Here is a 16,514-nt window from a genome sequence, read left to right on the forward strand (position 1 = left end):
CTGAACTGAAAACAGTAGATGGCGAAACAGAAAAGCTGCCTAACGGAGACTCGAGTCCAAAGTCATCAATAGCTGCAGATGGAGAAAAGCAAGACGCATGCGAAGCACAAAAAGAAATGAGCAAGAAGCTCTCTGCTTCTGCGCCGCCGTATACCCCAACAACCATTCCAATTTTTGGATCGATTGCAGTTCCAGGATTCAAAGACCACGGTGGAATCCTTCCCTCTCCATTGAATATGCCACCAATGCTTCCTGTTAACCATGTCCGCAGATCAACTCCTCATCAGTCTGTAACAGCTCGAGTTCCCTATGGACCTAGGCTCTCAGGTGGTGGTTACAATCGATCTGGAAACAGGGTTCCGCGTAACAAACCAAGCTTCCCCAATAGCACTGAGTCCAATGGTGAGGCTAATCAATTCAATGGCCCAAGAATAATGAACCCCCATGCGGCTGAGTTCATACCTAGTCAACCTTGGGTTTCTAATGGGTATCCAGTGCCACCAAATGGCTATTTAGCATCCCCAAATGGAGCAGAAATAACACAGAATGGGTACCCGCTGTCGCCTGTAGCAGGTGGGTATCCGTGTAACATGTCCATTACACAGCCTCAGAATGGACTTAGCATACATGCACCACTTTCTTTGGAGGAATTACCTGGTGCTGAAAGCTCTGAGGAGAAGAGCGGAAGCGAAGAAGAAAGCAACAACGAGAAAAAAGCTGGAGAGGAAGAAGTCATTGCACAAGCAACCACAGATACACTTGAAAATGGACATTTGACAGTAGGTGAAGTGGAAACCACATCACATGAGACCTCTGATGGGAAAAATGGAGAAAAACAGGAAGGCAAGTGCTGGGGAGATTACAGCGATAATGAAATCGAGCAAATTGAAGTTACAAGTTGAAGAAGCAACTGTCTGTCACTGAAGTATTAACATTGAGGCTAAAGGAATGGAGAAACATTTTGGCTCCATTGATGAGGTTGAGGTACACAATCATCATAGTTGAAAAAAGCATTTTTACTTGTGAATGTTGTGTTGTAGCGCAGGACCAAGGCTCGTCACTCCTGCTTTAACAACTTTCTCCTGCTTTCAGTTTTTGGTTTCCGTGGCTGAAAACTAGAAATATTCAACTCCTTTAATAAAGATTTGTCCCTTTGTGTTTTTCTCTTTCTTTGGTATAGTTATTAGTTGTAAGATAATAGTGTTTGGCCATGTCTAGTTTTCTCTAGAAAAGAACACACAACGGCTTACTGGTGTAGGTTCAGCTCGTTAGAACTAGCTCATGGCCTCCCAAAAAGAGAAAACCGTGAATGTTAATTCCTTGTATTTGAGAGCTTGAGGATTAGATTTTATAAAAATTTCACTAGTGGCTAGACTACACATTTCTTGGTTGATTGCACAGCATATACTTAACTGATGAAAACATGATCAACTAGCAAGAAAAAGATGGGTCTATGTTCAAACACAGAATAAATACATTATGAGAGCTTTTGTTCGGTAAAAAATGGTTCCAACAGGTTTGACAGCATCTCTAACCACATTGTAACAATACTAAGAAGAAGGCTGCTCCGCCGACATTCTTGAATGTTGTTCCAGGTATTCTCTGCTGTTCATCTCCGTTAATCTGCAGCACGCATAGGAGATAATCAGTCCAGACTATAAATAAGAGTAAACCCAACAGTTGCTCAGTGGTACCTGCTAATAGTGCGGTCTTTGGCAAAACCAAGTTCATTGTCCACGCAAATGTCGAGATCATCACTCTTCCTTGATCTTGAAGAGGTTCTAGGTGCTATTTGCTGTGCATCAGAGATTGTCACTATTCTCTCCAGCAGTTCTAGAGGGCTACCCTCTGCCGTGCACAGTAGCCTAGCCTTGGTCTCATACATCACCTGTTAGTAATCTCAACCGTTGGGCAAGCAATTTTCCAAAAAAGAGATTGAATGTAGAAAAGAGAGATCAAAAGAGCTATACATCAACCAGTGTCACAAAGCGGTAAGCTGCGGTCCTATTGTGGAGCCCGAAAACGGGTACACCTTCCAGAGCCAAAGTATGAAACTTCTCTGCAACGAAATTTGCATCTCAAGACTAGGCAGTGTGTAAGAAACTTAGTGCAATGAAAATAGTATGATGGCTCTGGGGTCAGACTTACTGAATAATCCGAGATAATCAGCTGCACCTAGGGGTCTATCACACAGCTCTTCAAAACGAAAGTAGGCACATCCATCAGCAGCCAGCGGAACCTGGTGTACAACAAAATAAAACAAAATCAGAAAGAAAGAAGATAGAGGGATAAGGTATTTATTGGAATGGCATTTGAAGGTTTCCGGACAATCAATCAACAGAATCCATGCGAAGCACTCCTCAGCACAAATGGTGAACTGCAAGTTGATACATCTGTGAAAGAAGAAGCAAAAATACCTCCAATTTCCTCCCCATTACTACTTCAACCACCTGAGGACCAGCTGATTGATCGCCAACCAACTGCTGAAACTTCTGTTTAATAAGACCAGAAATATCCTTTCCAATAAAGTAAAATCCCTCTTCAGCCTGCAGTCAAGAGTATATAGCTATAAGATTGTGATCACGTTGCAACAAAACTAAGACAGAGTTACTGAGAGAAGCGAAATCACGTACAGAGGTCAGTTTCCGATAATCCACTGATGAACCGATTTCACGAACCACACATCTTTCCTACAACAGTTACTTCTCAGTATCAGTTACGCAAGGTAATGGATCACATGAAACAAGTTCAGCGTATTGATAGTAACTGGCCTTTTCGTCTGCATACCTTTAATGTAGAAATAAACGGAAGGAATAGGTCCCTCTGTAAACCCCTTTCATAGAGATTATCTGGAGCACGGTTTGATGTAGCAACAAGAACCTACACTTGCTTTCAGTTACCGACATGAACAAACTATTAAATAACTGCAGGTTTAGGTCCAGTAGCTTACAAGAGTTGAGAAAGATGAAGGTTGTATAGATGCTACTTACAATGCCATTGTTAAACAAGTGTCTAAAGAGACGGTTTAGTATCAGAGCATCAGCCACATCATTGACCTATACATGAAGAAAGCAATAAAGTTAGGCGAGCTACCCTAAACAAAAATGTTAACAGTGAAGATAAGCGTCCAAACCATGAACTCATCTAAGCATAGAAGTATAGCCTCGTCAGCTATTTCCAGGCCAACGACTTCAAGTGGATCTTCAAGACCCTTGTGCTTCTGCAGAGGATATTATTAATGACAAAGAGTTGTTGAGTCCAAAGGTTATTATTACAAGCCTCATCTTAAAAAAAAAAAAAACAAGCTTGGAGCTAGAATATTACTTGCAAGCGGCTATGAACACTCAACATGAAATTGTGAAAGTGAATCCTTTGCGCTCTCCAGCTAGCTGGCCTAACCCGGGTTTAAACAGAGGATCAGATGAATCCACACAAACAAACAAAAAAATCATAGAAACTATATACGAATTGTGTGAAGCCCTACTTGGCTACTTACAACTGATGAAAAAACAAGTCCATGAGCATAGTTTTGCCAGTTCCAACACCTCCATATAAGTATAAGCCTTTGACAGGGGAGACAGAAGAGTGAGACACGAATTTTTTCCAGAACCAATTACTACTCTTAGTTGGTTTTGCGGATGCAGAGTAACGATCTAATCGACAAGCATCAGCGGATTGAACAAGCTCGTCGTAGAGTCTCTGAAGTTCTCTTAATGTACCTAGCTGCATTAAAAAAAAAAAAAAATAAATAACAAAACTTTAGAATCGATTCACACTAGAAACCGAATCAAAACAATGAAAAGCAAAACTACCTGACATAAATCTCCATCCAAAAGCTCTCCAGCTACGATTCTGCGTTCATACTCCACTAGAGGTCCTGCAATCTTCCCATCTCCGTTGGGATGTGAAAGAGTAGAAAAGGAAGAGGAAGAAATAACAAGGGACGGAGAAGGCGAGCTGGGATTGATTGGGATCAATGAATTATGAATAGGAGCGGAAGTGTAGTAGTATCGTCGATGCCTCGAGAATAGTGTTACACGGCGAATAGAGAGAAGAAGCAAACGCATGGTGCGAATGAGATAGAGAGAGAGAAAGAGAGAGAGAGAGAGGTGATCAGAAACGTCTAAGGTGATCGGAGAATGACGGATCCAACGAAGAAGAAGAAGAAGAGTCGCAGCGATGCACCTCCCTCACTACTCACCTTCTCGAGCTTTTGATTCTCTCAAGTCTGAAGTGAAAGATTCAACAGCAACAACGTGACCAGACTAAACCGAATCATGACTTCCACTTAAACCGATTTTAGCCATCGAACCGGTCTGAATTAATTAGTGATTTTTTTTTGAGGCCCAACAAGGAAAGCGGCCTCATTGGCTTTTTCTAGTCGTCGTCACCGGAAAAAATGTTTGGCAATTTGCAAATTTTCCATCTTCGACTGCTGCGCTGCGTCTGCTCTTTCTTCTCCAACCCAAACCTTATTCTTTTCGAAGCAAGCCATGGAGGACGAGGTGAAATTTTCAGATTTTCTTATTTATGTTATATAAAATACGATTTAGCTCTGCTTGTAATTGAAGAATCGGGAATTTTTTGTTTTGAAAATTTCGACCTTCATTTGAGATCTGATTGATCACTTCTTGTGCTTACATTAATTTTAATATCCATTAGATTCGTTTGTGTACGGATTCGATTTGATGCAAAATTCGATTTTATTTCACTCTATACACTCCCATTTCTTCTTCTATGTGTATGATCTGGTAGAGAACAACCCTGAGGTATTTTTTCCCCCCCCTAAATTGACTCATTGGATAGAGAAGAAATACATCTGATTGCATTGGAATTGTATAAAAATGGATGAAGATCTTTTGCTAAATCGTTTCCTTCAAACGCATGGTTTTGTTGCTTGTGTGGTTTGTTTTTACACTATGGTAGAGTTAGATTAATAATTGAAAGGGAAAAGAAGATGAAGCTAGAAGCTAGAAGCTAGATTTTTTTTTGATTGCAATGGACTTCTTGTGTAATATAACTTTTTTGTCAAACCAGGCTAGATTTTGTTGCTTTGCTTCAATATCGTAAGAGAGTAGATTAGGATTTGAAAGAGAGAAGAAAAGTATTATGAATCTTTGAATTCTAAAAGACATTTTTGTAATAGTTGGTTTCTTTTGTGATCTTTGGTGTCTGAGCTGTTTTTGTGTGTTTTCTTCTATTGCATTAGATTGAATTGAAAACTGCTCCTGCTGATTTCCGGTTCCCCACAACGAACCAAACAAGGCACTGCTTCACCCGTTACATTGAGTTTCACAGGTACTCTTGTCTTAATGCTACATTTGAGTTTTGCAATCGTAGTGACTCTCTTCAACACAATTCCAATCTCAACAACAAAATTTTATTTATCTATAGGTGCACAACTGCAAAGGGTGAGGACTCCAACGAATGCGAGAGGTTCGCCAAGTATTACCGCGCTCTCTGCCCTGGAGAATGGGTTTGTACTTTTAATTTTCTTCCTTCCACTTCGTATGCTATGACCTGTCATCTTTTCTCTACACACATTCTTGACAATGTCATTATATTATATCCTCGCAGGTTGACAAATGGAATGAGCAGAGGGAGACCGGAACTTTCCCTGGCCCTCTCTGATTCCTGCAAAATAACCTCTCTTTTCATCATTTTTATTAAGTTTGTGTGACCAAAAAAAGGTCGTGTGGATGGATGAATGATCATGTAATCTTTTCTTTTGTTAAGCGTTTTCGTTTGGATGACGATGATCAAATAAATTGCAAGACATTCTTTGTGATTCATAATGTCACCATTTTTAACTCTCGAGACAATTTTTTTGCTTTATCCAACAATTTAGAGGGTTTAAACAATAAATAACAAAAAAAAAAAAGTAGAACTGTTCAAATTCGAAAAAATAATAAGATAATAATTCTTTTAAAAATCTTTTATAAAGATAAGATTTTATCAATAATATGAATTAATAATTATATAAAATTATCAAAAAATATATATATATATATATACATACTAATTTTTGTTAGAGTTTATTTCTAATATTTTTCTTATATAAAAAACTTTAAGTATTTTTTTAAAAATATGATAATTATTATTTGCATTAGTTATATTAATTCAATCTTATTTTTGAAATTAATAAATTTTTATAGTCTCTAGAGGTTTTACTATTAACTTTTTAACTTGTCTAGCTGTCGTAACACTGTGAATCGTTTGATTCACTTAACAGATTTCGTAACGGATAAAAACTCCCATTTTCTTCTTCATAAGATCTGAATTGAGCGATTAAAAGTACCCTTTTTAATTTGTAAAAGAAGCTAAAAAGCAAATTAAAAAAAAAAAAAAAAAAAAAAAAAAANCATCATCATGGTTCAGTGTAGCAACAACCTCCTCGGAATTCTCAATTTCTTCACCTTCCTCCTCTCAATCCCAATCCTCTCAGCCGGGATCTGGCTAGGCAAAAATGCAGCAACAGAGTGCGAACGTTTCCTCGACAAACCAATCGTCGTCCTCGGAGTTTTCCTCATGTTCGTCTCCATCGCTGGTCTCGTCGGCGCTTGTTGCCGTGTCTCTTGCCTCCTCTGGCTTTACCTTTTCGCTATGTTCCTCCTGATTCTCCTAGGGTTCTGTTTCACGATCTTCGCGTTCGCCGTCACTAACCGCGGAGCCGGCGAGGTTATATCCGATCGTGGTTATAGAGAGTATCGCGTCGGAGATTACTCGAATTGGCTGCAGAAACGTGTTAATAATGCTAAGAATTGGGAACGGATCAGGAGCTGTTTGATGTATTCAGACGTTTGCGCCACTTACCGTACTCGTTATTCTACCATTAACGTTGAAGACTTCTACAAGTCTCATCTCAATGCTCTTCAGGTCACAGATTCTTAATTCCAGATTCTGATTTCGTTTTATCTACAATTCAGAATTAGAGATCTGGATTGTAAAGTGTTTTTCTATTTTGAGATTCACTTTTGCTTTTTCTCCTCAAAAAGTGTTTTTGCTTTGTGAGATCAAAAAGCTAAAAAGATTTAGTCTTTTAGAGATTTCCTTTTCATCTATCTAACATAGGAACATTTTGGTTACAATTGGTTGCATCTTGTTATGTGACATGATTGAAAGCTATGTTCTTGTGTTGGATTTTTTGTACCTAATGATAAATTCTGGCTTTTTACTTGTGTAGTCTGGTTGCTGTAAGCCGTCGAACGACTGTAACTTTACGTATGTGAATCCGACTACTTGGACAAAGACCCCAGCTCCATACACAAACGAGGACTGTAACGTCTGGGACAACAAACCGGGAACTCTATGCTATGACTGTCAAGCCTGCAAGGCTGGTTTGCTCGACAACATCAAGACCTCGTGGAAAAAAGTGGCTCAGATCAACATTGTTTTTCTCATATTCCTCATTATTGTTTACTCCGTTGGTTGTTGTGCGTTCAGGAACAACAGGAAACGTAGCTGGTAATTAGATCTTTATGCGTTGAAATAGTAGAGCTCCAAACCGAGATTGAGAACAATGAAAGATATCTTAAGTGCTATTCATCTCACCGTCAAGTAAGTTACTGCAGCCTTAAGACAGCTCGTTCATGGCTTGTTTTGTGTGTGTGTGTGTGTGTGTGTAAGATTGCACTTGCTTTTCAATGTAATTTCTTCTCTTGAATTTGCAACATATGACTAAATGAATTACAAAATCACCTTGCTTTGTGCTTCTATTTTCCTAATGTTTTGTGCATGGAGTAGCTTCTACATCTGTTGGGACAAGTGAGATTTGTAAACGAAGTTCCATTTCTTTTCTTTTTTTATCACTGCCATATTCTAAATTGCCCATTGTTAAAGCAATCTCTTTACGCTGACTTCGTATACAACTCACATGAGAAGAGGTTCTAAGAGCTCTGAACTACGGAAGGCCTTATCACCAATCACAATGGAAGCAATGTCAGCTTGGGAGGAAGTGGTGTGTCCATCTTCCAATTTTAGGCCTATGGATTCTTCTTCATAGTCTTCGGATTTTCCCCAGAGAACAATGTAGAGACCAATGAAGATAGCCAAAGCGCCTAGCAAGCTGAAGATAAGAGCAAAACAGATTAAGAAAATGTGAATTGAGCTTCAGAACGAAAACAAGACACTAAGAAAATGGCATACCTCTCGAGGTAAGTCTGTTCTTGTAAATACAAAGAGCCGAAGATTTTGGTGATGATTGCTGCAAGAGGGTTGAAGAGGGCAGAGAAAAGAGGTCCTTCCTGTGTCACGACCCAAGCTTGTAGAAAGAACATTGTCGCCAATTGGATGCCAGAGTATATACAACAGGAGAGCTTCAAAAAGGAATGAAGCTTCCATGGTGATAAATGAGTGTTGCCTAAGGCGAGAGCCACTAGGAAAGAGGATATGGTAGCCATGACACATATGCAGGAGCAAGTGTACAAGTGATCAGGACAGTGAGAGGCAATAGGGATCTGAAAGACCAACCAAAGGGACCATGCCAACATATTAATGACAAGCAATATGCAGCCGAGTAACCAAGTGGTGCTGTCTTGGTTGAGCAGGGCGTTGAGCAATTTTGGACCTCTTAGAAAAGTCATTGTCATGGCTCCTCCCACACACACACCTGTTCCTATTACTTTTGCAACACTTTTCATACTACTCTTAATACTCTCGTATCTTGAAACAAACATCCAATATCGATAATTAGTCAACCCATCAATATAGAATCTTGAATAATGCCATATGAATGTTGATAACATACATACCCAACAATGACGGATATAATGAAGGTGACGGCAGGAATAAGATTGGTCATGGCACAAGCCATGGATGAAGAAGACAAGTCAAGTCCTTTAAAATAAGCGTTCTGGTTCACAGTCACACCAATAACAGCCGTGAGAGCCACCCACCAACAGCCTCTTGCTCCGAGACAAGGTTTGTTTTCTTTTTCCTATTTAACATTCACATGGAAATGGTTTCCATCATCAATATTTATATTCATGTGGTGATGTAATATGTTTCCATATATATGGATGGATCAAAAACTGAACTTACCAAGCGGAAATAAAAGAGATGGGGCAGATGAAGGCAGTGGCAATGGCTTGACGGTAAGCAACGAAGACGGTGGGAGTGACTCCTTCCGTGAAAGCAGCTTTCGTGAAGAGTGCAACTCCCGCCGACGTAAACTGCAAAAACACTAACGCCAACACAGCCTTGCATTTCGATATCTCCATTGCTCTCTATCTCTCTGCTGTATTATATATATCGTTTATGTGAATACAAAATAATCCACATATGTCGAGTGTGTGTGTGAATAATGTGATAGGAAGGATTAGGAACCTAGCTGGTAGATGCGTGATGAGATTGTAACATTCACCTATATAAGACACTTATTAAATATCAAGAATATGTAAGCTTCTATAGGATGTGAAATTGAAAAAAAAAAAAAAGATTGAATACCTTTATAAATATGGTGGGATGATTGATTAAGAGATAGCTTTTTTATTTTGTAGTCAATTCTTCCATATAAGGATCATACACCAGCGAGAATTGGATTCAGGTATTCACGTTTGAAAGAAACAACAACAACAACAACAACAACAACAACAACAACAACAACAACAACAAAAGAAAATATAATGAGTGATTACGTTTTTGAGGTTCCGCATAATTGTCTCTCCAGCAGAGATTTAACAAATTGTCTTTGGTTATAAATGACGACCTTAGTTTTGAAGGCTGAGATGCCACCACGTTCGGGCATAGCCAAAAGGCCCAAAAGGTTGGTCTGTAATGTATGGTTAAATATTACAGAAAATATATATTTGTATTATATTCTCTCATTGGTTTTTTTTTCATCCATTGAACAGAATATGGAAGGAAAGATTTAATTACTGTTTCAAATAAATCTGTGACAAAAAAGAGGAAAAAGAAAACGCTATATATATCGAAGAGACATAGAAATTCAGATTGACCAATACTTATTGTTTCTCTATGTACTATATGATAATCCACTCTAATTGTAACAATCACAATTGAATACGAATCAACTAAATAAATCATTTTTTCATGAAACTAATGCAAACAAAAAGAGTCGCCACCGAGGACCCCCCATGTGATGCCTTTTATTACGAATTAATTCCAGATTTAATTAAGTACAGGTGTATTATTATATGTCAAAGAGACCAGAAATGTGAAAAGAAATAGAAAATCATATGAGTGAACTGTGAACGTGCCATAGTTTTGTCTAAGTAGCTAGGTTTCTTTCTATATATCATTGCTGAAATGATTTTTATTCTTCTTCCATTGGTTTTTGTGTGGCCCAATCAGAAGTGTATGTATGAGAAGAGATATGAATCATAGGATAAGGACAAAGACTATGACTCGCGACACACATCCTCATTCTAATCCTTCCATAACTATTACTTTATTACATATGACAACAATCTAAATATCTTTCACTACCACATCATCATGATTCATGCATGAACTAGCTCTACTTGCCCGTTTTAGCTAGGTCATCTACATTATACAACTTGAATCCACATTTTCTTATTTTTTTAATTAGTTTTTATTACGTAACGAATACAACTCCAAATTCTTTTTCAATATTCAAAAGTTCAAAACTTCATTTGATATACATTGATGAGGTATTCAATCAATCAAATGCGATAATAACCTATACATTTCGATACGACAATCATTAATTTAATCAAATACGATAAGAACTATAAATTTATGTTTTCTAGAAAAGGAAAGATGATGACGCATATAAATTTTCTATTTATGGAAATAAAAAGTTTGTCTATGTATCCTTTTTGTTTCATGATATTTATTTGGTTTTTTATGTGGCTACCGTATCTTTCGGATAAAAATTGAAAGAAACGTAAACAAATATAATTTTTTTAAGAAAAACTAAATGGGCTTAGATTGGGCCCAAAAAAAAGAACCTCACTCTCGTCCTTCCTCCCGCCGCTTCACACATTTGTGTTCCGGCGATCGATAAGTCGACGTTCGTCGTATCCAAAACGGTGTCAGAAGATGAGCTTTGGGCTGCAGCTTGTCTTCCAAGTCAGTTTCTTCTTTCTATCTCACTCTTTGATATATCTTAATCGGTGAATTAGTTAGTAGTTTAGTACACAACACAATTCTAGGTATTTGTGCTCTGCACTGCATGTAAGGTCTGTCTATTCAATTGCTCATCTCTTGTGTGTTAATTGTGCATCTCGGTAGACTTAGTCTAATATAATATACTTTCTCGTGGGAGTGAGTATTAAGAAGGTTGCTTGCATAAAATGGATTCTGTTTCGTCTGTCGATAAAATTTCTCAGTTCTCTGATGGCATAATAAAAGATAAGAGTTGTGGTAGGGAGTCTTGATCTTAACCAATGCCGTTGGCTTCCTGATGAAATTGCTGGAACAAAACCAGAGGTGTTTGATGTTGAAAAACAATGCTGAACTTATTGGTTACAAACTCATTGAAAAGTCTAAGGAAGTTGGTAGAGAATGGGGTAATTAAGAACGTTTTAATCAAACTCGTTAATTAGACTTGTCCAAATTGGAGTTTTTTCTTTACAAAAAAAGTTGTGGAATGGTTCAGGCATAACGGATATGTTCGTGCATTTAACCGTGGACAATGAAGCAGCGAAGAGGCTATATATGAAAAGTGGGTTCGAGCAAGACACCTCTGAGCCAGCGTGGCAAGCTCGATACCTGAAAGTGGATTATAATGTGAATCTAGCTTTTTTCTTCTTCTTTCTTTTTTTTGAGATTCACTTTGCTTTTTTGCCTCAAAAAGTGTTTTTTTTTTTTTTTTTTTTTTTTTTTGATCAAAAAGCTTACTTACACTGACTTCGATACAACTCACATGAGAAGAGGTTCTAAGAGCTCTGAACTACGGAAGATCTTATCACCAATCACAATGGAAGCAATGTCAGCTTGGGAGGAAGTGGTGTGTCCATCTTCCAATTTTAGGTCTATGTATTCTTCTTCATAGTCTTCGGATTTTCCCCAGAGAACAACGTAGAGACCAAGGATGATAGCCAAAGCGCCTAGCAAGCTGAAGATAAGAGCAAAACAGATTAACATAATGTGAACTGTGCTTCAGAACGAAAAGAGGACAGTAAGAAGATGGCGTACCTCCCGAGGTAAGTCTGTTCTTGTAAATACAAAGCCCCGAAGAAAGTGGTGATGATTGCTGAAAGAGGGTTGAATAGGGCAGAGAACAGAGGTCCTTTCTGTGACACGACCCAAGCTTGTAGAAAGAAAGTTATCGCCAATTGGATGCCAGAGTATATGCAACAGGAGAGCTTCAAAGAGGAATCAAGCTTCCATGGTGATAAATGAGTGTTTCCTAAGGCGAGAGCCACTAGGAAAGAGGATACGGTAGCAATGAAACATATCCAGGAGCAAGTGTACAAGTGATCAGGACAGTGAGAGGCAATAGGGATCTGAAAGATCAACCATAGGGACCAAGCGAATGTACTAATGACAAGAAATATGCAGCCGAGTAACCAAGTGGTGCTGTCTTGGTTGAGCAGAGCGTTGAGCAATTTGGGACCTCTGAGAAAAGTCATTGTCATGGCTCCTCCCACACACACACCTGTTCCTATCACTTTTGCAACACTTTTCATACTACTCCTCTTAATACTCTCGTATCTTGAAACAAACATCCAATATCGATAATTAATTACTCAACCCATCAATATAGAATCTTGAATAGTGCCATATAAATCTTGATAATATACATACCCAACAATGACGGATATAATGAAGGTGACGGCAGGAATAAGATTGGTCATGGTACAAGCCAATGATGAAGAAGACAAGTCAAGCCCTTTGAAATAAGCGTTCTGGTTCACAGTCACACCAATAACAGCCGTGAGAGCCACCCACCAATAGCCTCTTACTCCGAGACAAGGTTTGTTTTCTTTTTTCCTATTTACCATTCACATGGAAATGGTTTTCATCAATATTATTATATATTCATGTGGTGATGTAATATATTTCAAAAAAAATGGATCAAAAACTGAATTTACCAAGCGGAAAAGAAAGAGATGGGGCAGATGAAGACAGTGGCGATGGCTTGACGGTAAACAACGAAGACGGTGGGAGTGAGTCCTTCCGTGAAAGCAGCTTTCGTGAAGAGTGCAACTCCCGCCGACGTGAACTGCAAAAACACTAACGCCAACACCGCCTTGTATTTCGATANCTGCAAAAACACTAACGCCAACACAGCCTTGTATTTCGATATCTCCATCGTTCTCTCTCTCTCTCTCTCTCTCTCTCTCTCTCTCTCTCTCTCTCTCTCTCTATCCCTTTAAGAAGGTCAAAAATCACTGAAAACTTAATCTCTCTCAAAGTACGTTTCGGCTGTCTTATTATATACATATTGTTTATGTGAATACAAAATAATCAACATGTGTCAAGCGTGTGTGAATAATGTGATAGGAAGGATTAGGGAACCTAGCTGTTATAGATGCGTAATGAGATTGTGTAAACATATATATATAATAAATAAAGTAGACTACCTCCTAAATTTTTTTTCCATAGTTTGACATATGGTTATTGTAGAGCTGACACCTATTAAAAAAATTATTCACCAACAAATTCTACTTAAACTACCAATAAAACACATTTAGTCAGATAAATATAATTCACACTATAAAACTAATAAAATGATTCCCAATTAAACCACACATAAACACTTCTAATCTTATAGATTTAATTTAACTCATACTTTAATATGAAGCTATAATGAAATTTTAAAAAATCAATTAAACCACAAGTAAAACACATTTAATCATATACATTTAATTCACACTTTAATATTAAAACTAAATTAAAAATAAATTTGCATTAACTATATTTCTCCACTCAATTTTATTCAACACAAAATAAATTAGAATTAACTCTCGTACTTTTAAAACACACTCTTCTATGTAATTTTTAATTAAAGTAATCATCTCTATTCTTTACTTTAGATGTTAGATTATTTCTTACATATTCATGTATATTTATTTGATTATTACAAATATGTAATGTTCTAAGGAAATAAATGTTTGTAATATAGTTATTAAAGAGAATTTGTTAGAAATAACCTTTTTGATATACTCTTTTCAAAAATACCCTTTTACATTTTCATTTTTGCTTTCCTTTAATTTTTAGTGACAATTTTACCCTTACTTAAAAAATATGTTACTCAACAAAAAGAAAAACAAAACCGCCAAAAATTTCCCAACATATTTTCCCGCAAACAAATTTGATAAAAAGTTTCTGAAAAAAAAATTCGACAAAAATTTTACTGCCAAAAAAATTTACAATTCTTTTACAAGGTTTTAAACAATTTAAAAATATTGGCGGGAAAATTTCAACAATTTAAACAATTTGGCAGGGAAATTTCAAAAAATTTTGCGGGAAAATCCAATTTCGTAGTTTTGGCGAGAAAATTTTATGATTTTTGACGGGAATTTTTTTGGTTTTGGCGAATTTTTTTCGATTTTTGGTGACTGTACATTCTTGTTGTCAGTCCAAAAAAGGGTAATTTGGTCATTTTGTACATAAAGAGGGATAGTTTTGAAAATGGTCAACATGAAAAAATATTTTTGAAAAGTAGTTTGGAAATGTTCCATTATTAAATAGCAAATTAATTTTTTTTTTACTTTTTCGACCACCAACAAAATTGTAATACATTTTTTTTAGAATATTTATCATTATATTTAGTTTCTATTTAAACATATAATTACATGAAAAATCATTCCTATTTATTTATTTAATTCAAATATGTACTTTCAAAGGATTTCTCTATATAAAAACAATATGATATTCTATTTTCTATCTAGTTTACTACATGGATGAAACAATTATTAAAAAATTTAGCAATATAAATTAAAATAAAGGAAATATAAAAAGACTAAAAATAAAATTAATCTTTGGGAATCATACTTTAAAGTTTAGCTTGCACTTCACATGTTTTTATAGAGAATAATTTCGTTTTTATCATTAAATACTTTAGGTTATGTGTTAGTTTATAACTTTATATGAACAACTTAGATTAAATATTTGAATATCGTAGTTAGTCTTCATTTTTACCATTATTTTTTTACCTCAACTCCTCAAAAATATTAATGAAAATTATCATCAAAGTTGAACAATAATTAAAAAAAATCAAGAGATATGTATGTGCGATTATATTTAAATTAGTTATATATTATGAAATTGTATGATTTTTTGAAAATATATAAATTTTTAATGATATTTAGATTTAGATTTTTTTTGATGAGTACTAAATAAAATTAAATTAATTTACGTAATTTACTATACATCAATGCTCATATATTACCTAATATATATATATATATATATTACATAAAATATATTTTTGAATTATATTCTCTCATTGGTTTTTTTTTTCATCCATTGAACAGAATATGGAAGGAAAGATTTAATTACTGTTTCAAATAAATCTTGAACCAAAAAGAGGAAAAAGAAAACGGTATTATAGGAGAAACTTTTAGGTAAGACATATTCAAAGTTGACTAATAACTATTGTTATGATTTCTCTGTATGATAATCCACTCTAATTGTAACAGTAACAAATGAATACGAATCAACTGAATAAAACATTTTTCATGAAACAAACATAGACGCCACCTAGGACCCCCATGTGTCATGTGATGCCTTTTATTACGAATATTTTAGCGCAATAATTCCAAATTTAATTAAATGTACAGGTGTATGCCAACGAGATCAGAATGATGGAAATAGCTAGAAAATCATATGCGTGAACCTGCCATATAGTTTTGTCTATTTGTCTTCTTACTGTATCCCCGAGTAATCGCAAGTAGCTAGGTTTCTTTCTATCATTGCTGAAATGATTTTTATATTCTTCTTCCATTGGTTTTTGTGGCCCAATCAGAAGTGAATGCACGAGAAAGAGGATATGATTCATAGGATAAGGACAAAGACTATGACTCACGACACACACATCATCTTCACATCCTCATTCTAATCCTTCCATATCTTCTACGTACTGGCCGGTTCATTCAAGGGAATGACCCGGTGCAACTACAAAAAAAAAGTCTTATTTTTATCAAATTATTGGATAAAAGAAAGTAAAATATGTCAAACAAATAGAAAAAAAAGTAAAATAAATTAAGTTTTGTATTTTATTGGGCTTATTTATTTGTTTATTAAGTTTGAACCTCAAAATTAAACTTAAAATAAATAAATTTGGAGGATTTTTAGGTACAAATTCAGCATAATTAAATATATATATATATATATATATATATAATGTAAAGATCACAAAAATTTGGCCTTAATTTAATGGTCCATGTGCAAATGCATTTCTTGCACATGTGTATCGCCGGGGCTGAACCACATCATCATGTATCATGCATGAACTCTATTTGCCCGTTTTAGCTAGGTCATGCGTACATTACAACTTGAATCCACATTTTCTTAATTTTCTAATTATTTTTTTCTTAGGTGAACGAATACAACTCCAAATTCTTTTCTATATTCAAAACTTC

General features: G+C 36.0%; 6 protein-coding genes across 10 annotated transcripts in view; 3 read left to right on the forward strand and 3 right to left on the reverse strand.

Annotated features, from left to right (window-relative positions):
• The window catches only part of LOC104722100 (protein TSS), a 9,312-nt gene extending 8,150 nt beyond the window's left edge, over positions 1-1,162 (forward strand). The window contains exon 24 of one of the 4 annotated variants that reach the window (XM_010440205.2): positions 117-1,162. In XM_010440205.2, the coding sequence (XP_010438507.1) occupies positions 117-902 (786 nt within the window). In that variant the 3' untranslated portion in view covers positions 903-1,162. Of the gene's footprint in view, positions 1-5 lie in introns of all 4 variants that reach the window. The other 3 variants (XM_010440206.2, XM_019232974.1, XM_019232973.1) reach the window with 3 other exon arrangements.
• On the reverse strand, positions 1,406-4,241 carry LOC104722099 (lactation elevated protein 1-like). The gene is made up of 12 exons (XM_010440203.2): positions 3,813-4,241; positions 3,497-3,723; positions 3,325-3,394; positions 3,134-3,220; positions 2,991-3,056; positions 2,788-2,880; positions 2,634-2,690; positions 2,418-2,546; positions 2,149-2,239; positions 1,971-2,059; positions 1,695-1,888; positions 1,406-1,623 (listed from the first exon to the last, which is right to left on the reverse strand). Exons 1-12 carry the CDS (start codon positions 4,065-4,067, stop codon positions 1,551-1,553), a joined length of 1,431 nt encoding a protein of 476 aa, XP_010438505.1. The 5' UTR covers positions 4,068-4,241; the 3' UTR covers positions 1,406-1,550.
• On the forward strand, positions 4,397-5,822 carry LOC104722101 (cytochrome c oxidase subunit 6b-3). Its single transcript, XM_010440207.1, has 4 exons — positions 4,397-4,505; positions 5,210-5,298; positions 5,395-5,476; positions 5,578-5,822. Exons 1-4 carry the CDS (start codon positions 4,494-4,496, stop codon positions 5,629-5,631), a joined length of 237 nt encoding a protein of 78 aa, XP_010438509.1. The 5' UTR covers positions 4,397-4,493; the 3' UTR covers positions 5,632-5,822.
• LOC104722103 (tetraspanin-7-like) lies at positions 6,335-7,715 on the forward strand. The gene is made up of 2 exons (XM_010440208.2): positions 6,335-6,876; positions 7,184-7,715. The coding sequence occupies exons 1-2, from the start codon at positions 6,370-6,372 to the stop codon at positions 7,466-7,468; spliced, it is 792 nt and encodes a 263-aa protein (XP_010438510.1). The 5' UTR covers positions 6,335-6,369; the 3' UTR covers positions 7,469-7,715.
• LOC104722102 (WAT1-related protein At4g28040-like) lies at positions 7,582-9,645 on the reverse strand. 2 transcript variants are annotated; one of them, XM_019232988.1, is made up of 5 exons: positions 9,445-9,645; positions 9,040-9,361; positions 8,751-8,935; positions 8,146-8,661; positions 7,582-8,065 (listed from the first exon to the last, which is right to left on the reverse strand). In XM_019232988.1, the coding sequence occupies exons 2-5, from the start codon at positions 9,202-9,204 to the stop codon at positions 7,870-7,872; spliced, it is 1,062 nt and encodes a 353-aa protein (XP_019088533.1). In that variant the 5' UTR covers positions 9,205-9,361; positions 9,445-9,645; the 3' UTR covers positions 7,582-7,869. The 2 variants fall into 2 exon arrangements, with proteins under 2 accessions (XP_019088533.1, XP_019088532.1); XM_019232987.1 differs by lacking the exon at positions 9,445-9,645 and having other exon boundaries at positions 9,040-9,393.
• On the reverse strand, positions 11,363-13,445 carry LOC104722106 (WAT1-related protein At4g28040-like). The gene is made up of 6 exons (XM_010440212.2): positions 13,220-13,445; positions 13,020-13,177; positions 12,733-12,918; positions 12,121-12,639; positions 11,849-12,040; positions 11,363-11,694 (listed from the first exon to the last, which is right to left on the reverse strand). The coding sequence occupies exons 1-6, from the start codon at positions 13,238-13,240 to the stop codon at positions 11,508-11,510; spliced, it is 1,263 nt and encodes a 420-aa protein (XP_010438514.1). The 5' UTR covers positions 13,241-13,445; the 3' UTR covers positions 11,363-11,507.

The sequence above is a fragment of the Camelina sativa genome, chromosome 11 (genome assembly GCF_000633955.1).
Source record: "Camelina sativa cultivar DH55 chromosome 11, Cs, whole genome shotgun sequence".
In the NCBI taxonomy this organism is placed as follows: Eukaryota; Viridiplantae; Streptophyta; class Magnoliopsida; order Brassicales; family Brassicaceae; genus Camelina; species Camelina sativa.